Here is an 11,998-nt window from a genome sequence, read left to right as displayed (position 1 = left end):
CCCACCATTCCTTGTGACCCACTCTACACTGAAGGATGTCAGCTCTCCCTAACTCTGGAGGTAACTATAAGGCCTAAAGAGGCCAGGGACTTTTCTACAGTACATATAGTGTGCATTTAAATTGTAGTTGTAATTGATGCACATACTGTAAATGTGGATGTGGGCCTATTTTTAAAGTATTTGTACCGCCTTTTGTTACCTTGGGAAAGAAGGGCTGAACCCCATCCAAATGTCACCTGTGATAAAATATCCTAAAATCCGTTCCCCCAACAAGACCTGCAAATGCATCATTCAATCAAAATGTGTATAGGATTGTGGATGTTGTAAATGTGTCACCAAGGTCTATTACCTACAAATGGTGAATGGCTCCAGAGTTTTTATCTCATATGGAGAAAACAAACTTTTTGTTTTCTTGGATTCTTACAGTAAGTCCTGTTCTGGGTCCTGGAGGATTTGTATAGTTTTGGGTGGGAAAAGCCTCTATTTCTAGGTCCACATCTTACCTGAGAGCCAGATCTCAATAATACCCTCAGCTGTCCACAGGCCATTTTATATGTGAGATGACTGATGCTCAGGGATCTCTCTCGCTCTCTCTGCTGTGGGAGTCTATCGTTGGGTAAAAAGGCTGACTGCTGATAGAACACTTAGGCTGGGTTTACACTCTCGCCGAATGCGGCTCACAGCAGGGGTCCAGGGCGTCCTGGTTTATGGTTTCAGGTCTGATTTCAGCCTGAATTTTTGGCTGAATTCAGACCTGAAATGGACCAAAAGATGCACAGGGCTCCTGTGCAGATTCGCACCAGAGCTGCAGCGGAGATATGTGAACCAGTTCCATAGAGAGCCCTTCAAAATCTTCTGCTATTGCAAATTGGATGCGGGTTTCCCGCATCCAATTTGCAATAGTGTGAACCCAGCCTCAAAGCTACAATGGCTGCCTATTAATTTTGGGAAACCTGTTAGGAGTACCCTGTTAGTCAGGAACAAGCAGATGTTTTGTTTATTTTGTGCTATGCACTCTTGCATTGAAACTTCATTGTTAGCTGCCTTGCTGAATAAAAGAGCAGGGCAAACCTGCTTGGGCTATTTTTAAGGCATACATGGTTTACTGCTGCCAATACCAGTTTTTACCCCCCTCTGATTTTTTATTTTTTTGCATATATGTCACACTTAAAGTGGTTGTAAAGGCTGATGGTTTTTTTACTGTCATGCATTCTATGCATGACAGTGAAAAAAAACTTCTGTGTGCTGAGACTCCCTAATACTCACCCAAGCTCCCTCTCGATCCAGCAATGTGTACGAGAGCAATGGCTGTCCCAGGACTTCCTCTCCTCATTGGCTGAGACAGCAATGGGAGCCAATCACAGCCTGTGAGCCAATGAGGAGAGAGCAGGGGCGGGGCCGAGATGCGGCTCTATGTGTCTTATGGATGCATAGAGCAGGGCTCAGGAACGACCACATACCAGTACCCCCATAGCAAGTGGCTTGGTATTGGGGGCACTGGTGAAGGGGGAGGAGCCAGTGCAACTGGCGGGGATTTGAGAAGAAGAGGATCGGGGTGCTCTGTGCAAAACCATTGCACTGAGCAGGTAAGTATGACATGTTTTTTTTTTTTTTTTTTAATCAAACAAATTTTAATATTACAAAAAAATTAGTTAATCCACAGTGCAGTGAATGAACTGTGATTAACCACATTTTTGGAAAGCTGAGTTAAATTACACTTGACACGCCCAGGCCTGATTACTGCCAGACCTCTTGAATCAAGAAATCACTTAAAAAGAAGCTGTCTGACATAGTGTTGTCTGACAATGGCCTGAGGCTGCAGCTTAAGGACCTGGAGGACTTGCCATAATTTGATGGAACCATGAATTCTGTGTTCTACCATAAAATCCTGAAGGAGAATGTCCAGCCATCAGTTTGTGACCTCAAGCTCAAGAACACTTGGCTTATGCAGCAGGACAATGATCCGAAATACACCAACAAGTCCACCTATGAATGGCTCAAAAAAAAAAAAAAAAGGTTTTGGAGTGGCCTAGTCAAAGTCCGGACTTAAATCAGATTGAGATGCTGTATCATGACCTTAAACAGGCCGTTCATGCTGGAAAATTCTCCAATGTGGCTGAAAAAAAACAATTCTGCAAAGAAGAGTGGGCCAAAATTGCTCCACAGCGATATGAAAGACTATATTATATATATATAAATATATATCTATATCTATATATAGATATATATAGATATAGATATATATCTATATCTATATATATCTATATATATAGATATAGATATATATCTATATATATAAATAAATATATATAGATATATATCTATATCTATATCTATATCTATATATCTATATAGATATATAGATATATATGTATATATATATCTATATATCTATATATATATATATATCTATATCTAGATATAGATATATATATATATATCTATATCTAGATATAGATATAGATATATATAGATATATAGATATAGATATATATCTATATCTATATATCTATATATATCTATATCTATAGATATATAGATATAGATATCTATATCTATCTATACATATATATATCTATCTATATATATATATATATATATATATATATATATATATATATATATATATATATATATATATAGATAGATATATATATAAAAGACAATATTGTCAGTCATCCCAAACACTTAATTGCAGTTGTTGCCGTCAAGGGTGGCACAACCAGTTATTAGGTTTAGGGGGCAATTACTTTTTCACGTAGGGCCATGCAGGTTAGGACAGCTTTTTTCCCTTAATAAAATAAATCATCATTTAAAAACTGCATTTTGTATTTACTCGGGTTATAGTTGTGTAATGTTAAAATGTGTTTGATGATCCGAATAATTTAAAGTGTTACTAAACCCGGGATGCTGCATTCACTACTTCTGGTCTCCCACAGTACACCTAACATGGAAATGCAATGGGTTTAGTAAAAATATACTACTGAATACATACCTTTTTTCATCGGCAGTTTGAGCAGTCTTGTGACTTCTATCCGTGCCTGATTAAAGCTTGTAGGAGGTGTTTTAATTCTGCTCTGGCTGTCCTATTAAGCTGCAGGACCCTCAGTCTGGACAGTGTTGATTGGCTGGATGGAGAAAAAAATGAAATGTAAAAATAAACATTAAAAGGCGTCCGGAGCGAGGACGAAAAAAGAACACTGGGGTGGGCAGTCAGCCGCCCTTTATGGGCTAAGAAAGAGGTGGTCCTGGAGGGGTCAGAGGGGGCAGGGCTGACCCATAGTAGGCTGACATGGGGAGGTCCAGGAAAACAAGATATTGGTTACTATAATCCTATAATTAAGCAGGTATAAATCTAAGTTTAACCCTAGTAAGGCCATTGCTGGTGTGAGTGCTGTTAGATTACTTGTAAGACCCAATAAAAGGAGGAAATTGTCTTCCAAAAGCTCAACAAAGCTTTAAATCCCTAAAGTGTATGTAATAAATTACCTAAATGGGTGTTACATCTCCAGCATAGGCTGGATGAAGATGGGAATATTTTGGAAAGTCTGTATGGGGTCAAATACCAACGGTTTAATAACACTGGTTTAGTACAACTGCCACTTGTACCTACAGGTAATCCTATGATAAGGCTTATCTGTAGGTACTGTGAATATCTCTTTAACTTGCACAATTTAGGAGATATTAAGAGTGCATGCAGCCGATGATATCATCGGCACATGTGCTCTCAAGGTCCGGCTTATAGTTCCAGACCTTCAGAGCCCATGCCGGAAACTAGACATCATCGCACCCCCGGCCACTCATGTAGCCGGAGGCTGGGAACCAGGAAGGGAGACCGGGGGAAGATGTCAGCTGTCTCAGCGGTGACATCGTGGCGCAGGAGGGCTTCTTTCTAAGGTAAGTTTCTTATGATGTACTAGTATGCAATGCATACTAGCACATTATGACATTGCCTTTGCAGGACCTTTTTTTTTTTTTTTTAAGCACCAGTGCTTTCCAACCACTTTAAGTGTGACAAATATGCAAAAAACTGCAATTTTCTCTATGACACCCAGTATGCATCCAGAATGGATATACAGTAGTTATTCGGGGTTATTATCAGGGTGACAGACTTATTAACCCTTTTTTTATATGCTAAACATATTTGTACGGAAATAAGTATTTTCCATAGATCCTTGGACACATCTGTTTGGTAGGGTGCCTTTTCACTTATATCTTCCTCCTTATTCTTATGTACCGAATGTATCCGCACTTGAATTGAATGTTATGCATAATGTTGTTGTACACGTCTTTTTTCTTTCAAAAATTCAAAAATTCTAATAAACATTTATGGAACAAAAAATAAAGGAAAAAAAAATTATATGCAAAAAAATTTAAATCAGGAAGGGGGCAAATACTTTTTCACAGCACTGTATGTATCTTGTGTTCTCACATTTCTTTGTGGTATAATTCTTTTCTGCCTTGAATCCAGTTAGCATCCTCCCCCTGCAACACTTTAAGTGTGTTTGATATCTGTAGTGAGTGCTGCACATTACAATCAGTGCTACACAGACAGCCTTGCACATGCTCAGTCCGCAGCTCTGTGACTCCGGTAATCATTCATCCTCTGAGATCTCTATTTGCTTTATAGCAACATTCCTGTTTCTGATGCTGGAGAGAGCTGCATTTCCTCTACACCAGTTATAACAAAAGACATGATTCACTCACCACAATTCCACACTCGCTCGCCAACACGGTTTGCCATCATTTAGCAATGAGTGAATCTTATTTCCATCATGCATCCTAACTAGCAAGGAATACCATGCTGTGATTTATCCCAGGCACCAGTCAGTATCCATAAGGCAATTTTGTGTCATCACATACAAAGGCAATGCTATAAGCACATGCAGATATTGCTGTAAAATAGCAGCTCCATCCTGGAACCCAGCTGATGTCATACACACCGTCTTTTCTGCAAATAAAGAGAGAAAAAACATGGATTTCAGCAACTCCTCAGTGTTTGATCAACATAAAGGTAAGTCGAACTGTTTTTGCAATTTCTGTCGCCCATCTGCTGTTAATTTGGCCATCGCATGAAGTCTCTCAATCAAAATGAATTATCTGTATTTTGTATTGAATGACATGAGAGGACCAATATTGACCAGTAAGTCCCTTGATATAGTGGAGTATGCAGGAGAGACTATTCTTTGACTGTCACGTATATGTCACACTTATACTGAGTGGTCACAATCTTTAAAAAAAAACGATTACAGCTTGCTTTCTTAAGTTATATGTATATTTTTTTAATTATAGCGGCAACAACTCATAGTGGTAATTTGCATAAAACTAATTTCTTCACCCACTTTTGTGACTCTCACGTCTGACTTACTTTTTTAGTTGCAGTATTATACATATTCATTTAGCTGGTATTAGGCTTTTACGGTGTAATCCATACTATTATTTTAGAGTACTAATGGTCCATTCTAAAAAAGTGACAGAAAAAGAAAGTAATGGTGTTGTCCACAGATACCAATCAGATAAACCTGACATTATTTAGTGTTAATCTGAAAATAAAAAGGAAAAATTAAATTGGTTGTTATCAATAACACCATTTTCTATCCTACACTTTTATAACATGCAGTTACCCTAGTGGGGCAAAATTAGAAGTTCACTTTATAGGGGTTTCTTTTTAATAATGTAGTGCAATTCAGTAATGGTTTGCCTATTATTTAAAGACTGCTATGGCCATTTGGAGTGCCGGTATCCTGGTTTCTCCACGTTTGCACCAGTTCCAGTTAGTCATTTTTACTATAATGCAGGGCAGACTATTTTGTCATTCTTAAACTGCTTTGTGACAGCAATACACCCTTTTTCAGTCTTCAGGTATAATGCCCCATACCAATGGCCATTAACTATGCTACAGCAGGGAAGTAGGAATGTGCACGTGTGCGTATTCTTAGTTCTCAGACCTTACTGCCAGACAGAAAAGTTATAAGTACTGTGAATTAAGCCATTTAAAGTTAGGCTCTGAGAAAGAAGGCCAGTCCTTCGAAATGCGTCAGCCTGAGGTGGTCTCATCCAGGACCCCTCACTCCCAGGTTCGGTGATTTGAGCAACCAATGAGACATAGCCACACATGTGGCCTGACGAGTGTGTTTTTAACTTATGTTAACAGGTTCCCGAGCAGCTCACGCAGATACAGTTGTGCTCATAAGTTTACATACCCTGGCAGAATTTATGATTTCTTGCACATTTTTCAGAGAATATGAATGATAACACAAAAACATTTCTTTCACCCATGGTTAGTGTTTGGCTGAAGCCATTTATTATCAATCAACTGTGTTTACTCTTTTTAAATCATAATCACAACAGAAACTACCCAAATGACCCTGATCAAAAGTTTACATACCCTGGGGATTTGGGCCTGATAACATGCACACAAGTTGACACAAAGAGGTTTGAATGGCTATTAAAGGTAACCATCCTCACCTGTGATCTGTTTGCTTGTAGTATGTGTGTGTGTGTAAGGTCAATGAGTTTCTGGACTCCTGACAGACCCTTGCATCTTTCATCCAGTGCTGCACTGACGTTTCTGGATTCTGAGTCATGCGGAAAGCAAAATAATTGTCAAAGGATCTGCGGGAAAAGGTAGTTGAACTGTTTAAAACAGGAAAGGGATATAAAAAGATATTAAAGGAATTAAGAATGCCAATTAGCAGTTTTCAAACTCTAATCAAGAAGTGGAAAATTAGGGGTTCTGTTGAAACCAAACCACGGTCAGGTAACTAAAATTTCAGGCTTTCAGGAAAATTGTTCAGGATGCAAAGAAAAATCCACAAATAACTTCAGTTGAAATATAGGACTCTCTGAAAACATGTGGTGTGGCTGTTTGAAGATGCACAATAAGTAGGCACTTGAAGAAAGATGGGCTGCATGGTCAAGTCGCCGGAAGAAAGCCATTACTACGCAAATGCCACAAAGTATCCCGCTTACAATATGCCAAACAGCACAGAGAAAAGCCACAAACCTTCTGGCACAAAGTCATTTGGAGTGATGAGCCCACAATTGAGCTTTTTGGCCACCACCATAAACGCTACATTTGGAGAGGAGTCAACAAGGCCTATGATGAAAGGTACACCATTCCTACTGTGAAACACGGAGGTGGATCGCTGATATTTTGGGGATGTGTGAGCTACAAAGGCACAGGAAATTTGGTCAAATTTGATGGCAAGGTGAATGGAGTATGTTATCAAAAAATACTGGAGGAACATTTGCATTCATCAGCCAGGAAGGTGCGCAAGGGACTTACTTGGACATTCCAACATGACAATGATCCAAAACACAAGGCCAAGTCGACCTGTCATTGGCTACAGCAGAATAAAGTGAAGTTTCTGGAGTGGCCATCTCAGTCTCCTGACCTCAATATCATTGAGCCATCATTAGGGAGATCTCAAACTTGCAGTTCATACAAGACAGCCCAAGAATTTACAGGAACTGGAAGCTTTTTGCCAAGAGGAATGGGCAGCTTTACCATCTGAGGAGATAAAGAGCTTCATCCACAAATACCACAAAAGATATTAAGCCGTCATTGATGTTAAAGGGGGCAATACACAGGTATTGAGAACTGGGGTATGTAAACTTTTGATCAGGGTCATTTGGCTAGTTTCTGTTGTCAATATGATTTAAAAAGAGTAAACACAGTTGATTGATAATAAATGGCTTCAGCCAAATGCTAACCATGAGTGAAAGAAAAGTTTTTGTGTTATCATTCATATTCTCTGAAAAATGGCCAAGAAATTATAAATTCCGCCTGGGTGTGTAAACTTTTAAACACAACTGTATACTGAGGCAGAATGGCTCTCCTGGGCGAAATCTGTATGGGTACATCCTACCCTTTTTCGGTCACCAGAGGGCGCGTGCGCTGCACGGCAGGGGACCCGATGCGCGTGGCCGGCGGGCATGATCATCGCCGGCCAAATGCGATTGCGCACACGAGCGCCAGCACGGGGATTTGAAACACACAAATCCCTGTGCTGTCAGAGGAGAGGAGCCATATTGTTTGTTCCTACTAAGTAGGAAAAACAATATGGCTCCTCTCCTAGTCACTCCCATCCCCCAACAGTTAGAATCACGCCCTAGGACATACAGTTAACCCCTTGATCACCCCTTAGTGTTAACCCCTTCCCTGCCAGTGACATTTACACAGTAATCAGGACATTTTTATAGCACTGATCACTGTATAATTGTCAATGGTCTCAAAAAAGTGTCAAAAGTGTCCGCCATAATGTCGCAGTCCTGATAAAAATCTCAGATCGCTGCCATTACTAGTAAAAAAAAAAAAGAAAATAATAAAAAGCCATAAAAATGGCACAAATCTTTCTCATAGTTTGTAGATACTATAACTTTTGCGCAAACCAATCAATATACCCTTATTGCGTTTTTTTTTTTTACTAAAAATATGTAGAAGAATATATATTGGCCTAAACTGATGAAGAAATGTGTTTTTTTGTTTTTTTTTTAAATTGGAGGATTATCATAATAGCAAAAAGTTCAAAACATTGGGTATTTCTCAAAATTGTCGCTCTTTTTTTGTTTATAGCACAAAAAATAAAAACCGCAGAGGTGATCAAATACCACCAAAAGAAAGCTCTATTTGTAGAGAAAAAAGGACGCAAATTTTGTTTTGGGTATTGCGTCGCACGACCGTGCAATTGTCAGTTAAAACGACACAGTGCCAAATTGTAAAAAGTGCTCTGGTCAGGAAGGGGGTAAAATCTTCCGGGGCTGAATTGGTTAATAGACGTCTTTATGATTTATTCATATCTTTTAACAAATCAGTTGTATAATGCACTAGACCAGTGCACCCTCTTTTCTTTTTCTATTCAGACAAAAAAAGTTATCTGGCGCTTTTAAATTTGGTCAGTGCTTCTTGGCATTAATGACCTCTGCTCCCGAAACTGTTGAATGAATATAGCTGCTCATACTTGACAAATTCTCTTTATTACTTTGGGAATCATTCATGTATCCCAGTGCTTCCAATCTTGAGCCCCAAGAAGCCATGGGTTGTGCATGTATATAGTAAACCATAAATGAATCAGATTTCGGTTTTCTATATTCAGTAAAACAATGAAGTCTGCTCTGTGACCACAGCTTTTAACACTTTGCCTTTACAAATGAAGTCTTAGCATCTCTCAAGTGCAATTTCCACTGGTTCCGCCTCCAGGTAACTGCACGCATGTGACGTGTTGGATGTTCATGATGGGGCTAGAGACCCTCAGAGTGAGACACAAGGCGAAGGAAGGTTATGTTTCTTAACAGTGACGCTCTGTTGTGGGCATCTGGCTCAGCCCTGTTGCGTTACAATGCTTCACTAAACTGATTGCGATTAGCATGACAATGTGTAATTCATGTGTCACTGCAACAGTACAGCGTCTGAGTTTATATCGCCACAATGGGCCTCCCTGTTCCGTATTGTAGGAAATATACTGTGTGCTCGGAGTGGCTTCTGGCAGAATAAACACTAGGGGAACCAATTTGACATGTACAGGTTGCTATGGAAATCCAGATGGAGCTAAGCTGCCTTTTGCAGTGCAAAGCTCATTGCAGTAACCTAGAATAGGCCAGTAGCCTAATTAATACATCAACTTGTGTTTTTTTTTTTTTTTAATAGACAACTGACCCAAAAATGACAGACGTGTTAAAATGTTTACAGACATGTCGCCATAACGACGCTAGAATGCCTGCAAAGATCATATTGTCTAATGTACAACAGTGATATAGCATTAAGCCTGATAAGCACTATCTGGTCACATAATATAACCCAATTGTAATGGCAGAAGAACAACAATCCCTTTATATAAAACAGCTTACTGATTATGAGGTTCTTAACCACTTTAGTACCAGCCTGTGTTCACCTTTGTTTATTACCAGGCCATTTTTGCAGTTTTCAGTGCTGTGATAGTTTGACTGAAAATGACTCCGTCGTGCAACATGTGAATTTTTCACCTTTTTTTTTTTTAGACAGATAGCGCTTTCTTCTGGTGGTATTTAAAGTGATATTAAAGTCTTTTTTAAAGTTCTGTTTTTTTGGGGGGGGGGGGGTTTAAAAATGACAAACATGTTCTGGTCAGATCCTCCTCCTCTCGGGTCCCTTGCTGGCACTTCTGGCCCCTCCTCCTGCTGAGTGTCCCCCACAGCAAGCAGCTTGCTATGAGGGCACCCGAGCCGAGCTGCTGCTTTGTGCGTCTATTCAGACATGGAGCCGTGGCTTGACCACGCACCCTCTCTCTCCTCATTGGCTTACTGACTTTGATTGAGAGTAACGGGTGCCATTGGTGTGTTTAATCGGGTGGAGAGTCCCAGACAGCTGAGTCTCTACTGCAACATCGCTGGATCGAGATGGGGCTCAGGTAAGTATTAGGGGGGGCAGAGTGTGGCTGCTGCACACAGAATAATGCATTAAGAAAAAACCTTCTGCCTTTAGAACCACTTTAACCACATGCCGACCAGCATGCAACAATATATGTATGGGCATACAGGTACGTCCCCCTTAAGATGCGGCATTGTGGGCGCGCACTCGATGTCCGCCGGGTGCCCGCGATTGTGTCACGGAGCGGAAGAACGGGGAGATGCCTATGTAAACAAGGCATTTCCCCATTCTGCACAGTGACACGACAGAGATCACTGCTCCCTATCATCGGGAGCAGTGATTGCTGTCATGTCAGTGGTAGCCTACCCCCCCACAGTTAGAATCACTCACTAGGACACACTTAACCCCTTGATCGCCCCCTAGTGTTTAACCCCTACCCTGCCAGTGTTATTTACACAGTAATCAGTGCATTTTCATAGCACTGATGGCTGTATAAATGACAATGGTCCCAAAATAGTGTCAAAAGTGTCCGATGTGTCCGCCATAATGTCGCAGTCATGATAAAAATCGCAGATCGCCACCATTACTAATAAAAAAAAATTAATAATAAAAATGCCATAAAACTATCCCCTATTTTGTAAACGCTATAAGTTTTGCGTAAACCAATCAATGTACGCTTATTGAGATTTTTTTTTTACCAAAAATATGTAGAAGAATACATATCGGCCTAAACTGAGGAAAAAAAATTTTTTTTATATATTTTTGGGGGATATTTATTATAGCAAAAAGTAAAACATATTGCTTCTTTTTCAAAATTGTCGCTCTTTTTTTTTGTTTATAGCGCAAAAAATAAAAACTGCAGAGGTGATCAAATACCACCAAAAGAAAGCTATGTTGGTGGGGAAAAAAGGAGGTCAATTTTGTTTGGGTGCAACGTCGCACGACCGCGCAATTGTCAGTTAAAGTGACACAGTGCCGAATCGCAAAAAGTGCTCTGGTCAGGAAGGGGGTAAATCCTTCCGGTGCTGGTTAATAACCACTGTTTTTTAATCTTTTACTATATAAAGAAAAAAAAGACCAAAAAACTGTTTCCCTTACTTTCTGTTAAACATGCCAGGACAGTAAGGGAACCCCCCATAAAAAAAATCTTTTTTTTCCAAAATTTTTTGAAAATGAAGAGTCATACTGGTATTGAAGTTATAAAAAAAAAGCTTAAAGCATTTGTAAAGGCAATTTTTTACAAATTAAAATTATAAACATATTATACTCACCTGTTCTGTGCAATGGTATTGCACAGAGCAGCCACAAACCTCCTCTTCTAGGGTCCCTCACGGGCGATCTGGGCTCCTCCTCTTCTGTGTCTGCCCCCACAACAAGGGCTTGCTATGGAGGCAGACGTGCAGGCTTGATTCTGAGCTAGGCTGTGTGCGTCCATTGACACACACACAGCTTCTCACTTTGGCTCAGTACATTGGCTCTGAACAACAGCTTTCAGGTTTCTTGACAATGTATAAAAATATATGAAGGGTTGGATTGTAGAGAGCCAATGAACAGACTGATAGAGAGGCACAAAACTGGAATGAGAACAGACTTGAAAGGACTCGTCCTCTCTTCTCTTTTCTCCGGTGTTGTACTTTCCTGTCAAACCCC

At 39.9% G+C, this 11,998-nt stretch overlaps 1 protein-coding gene across 3 annotated transcripts in view; it reads left to right on the top strand.

Moving 5' to 3' along the window:
• Positions 1-4,545: 4,545 nt before the first annotated feature.
• ANKRD55 (ankyrin repeat domain 55) overlaps positions 4,546-11,998 on the top strand; it is a 171,484-nt gene continuing 164,031 nt past the window's right edge. For 2 of the 3 annotated variants that reach the window (XM_073622890.1, XM_073622898.1), the window contains exon 1: positions 4,546-5,014. In XM_073622890.1, the coding sequence (XP_073478991.1) occupies positions 4,975-5,014 (40 nt within the window). In that variant the 5' untranslated portion in view covers positions 4,546-4,974. The remainder of the gene's footprint in view (positions 5,015-11,998) is intronic. The other variant, XM_073622880.1, reaches the window with a different exon arrangement.

The sequence above is a fragment of the Aquarana catesbeiana genome, linkage group LG01, assembly GCF_042186555.1.
Source record: "Aquarana catesbeiana isolate 2022-GZ linkage group LG01, ASM4218655v1, whole genome shotgun sequence".
In the NCBI taxonomy this organism is placed as follows: Eukaryota; Metazoa; Chordata; class Amphibia; order Anura; family Ranidae; genus Aquarana; species Aquarana catesbeiana.
Note: the sequence above shows the minus strand (reverse complement) of the source record. Positions and strands in the feature narration are given on the sequence as shown.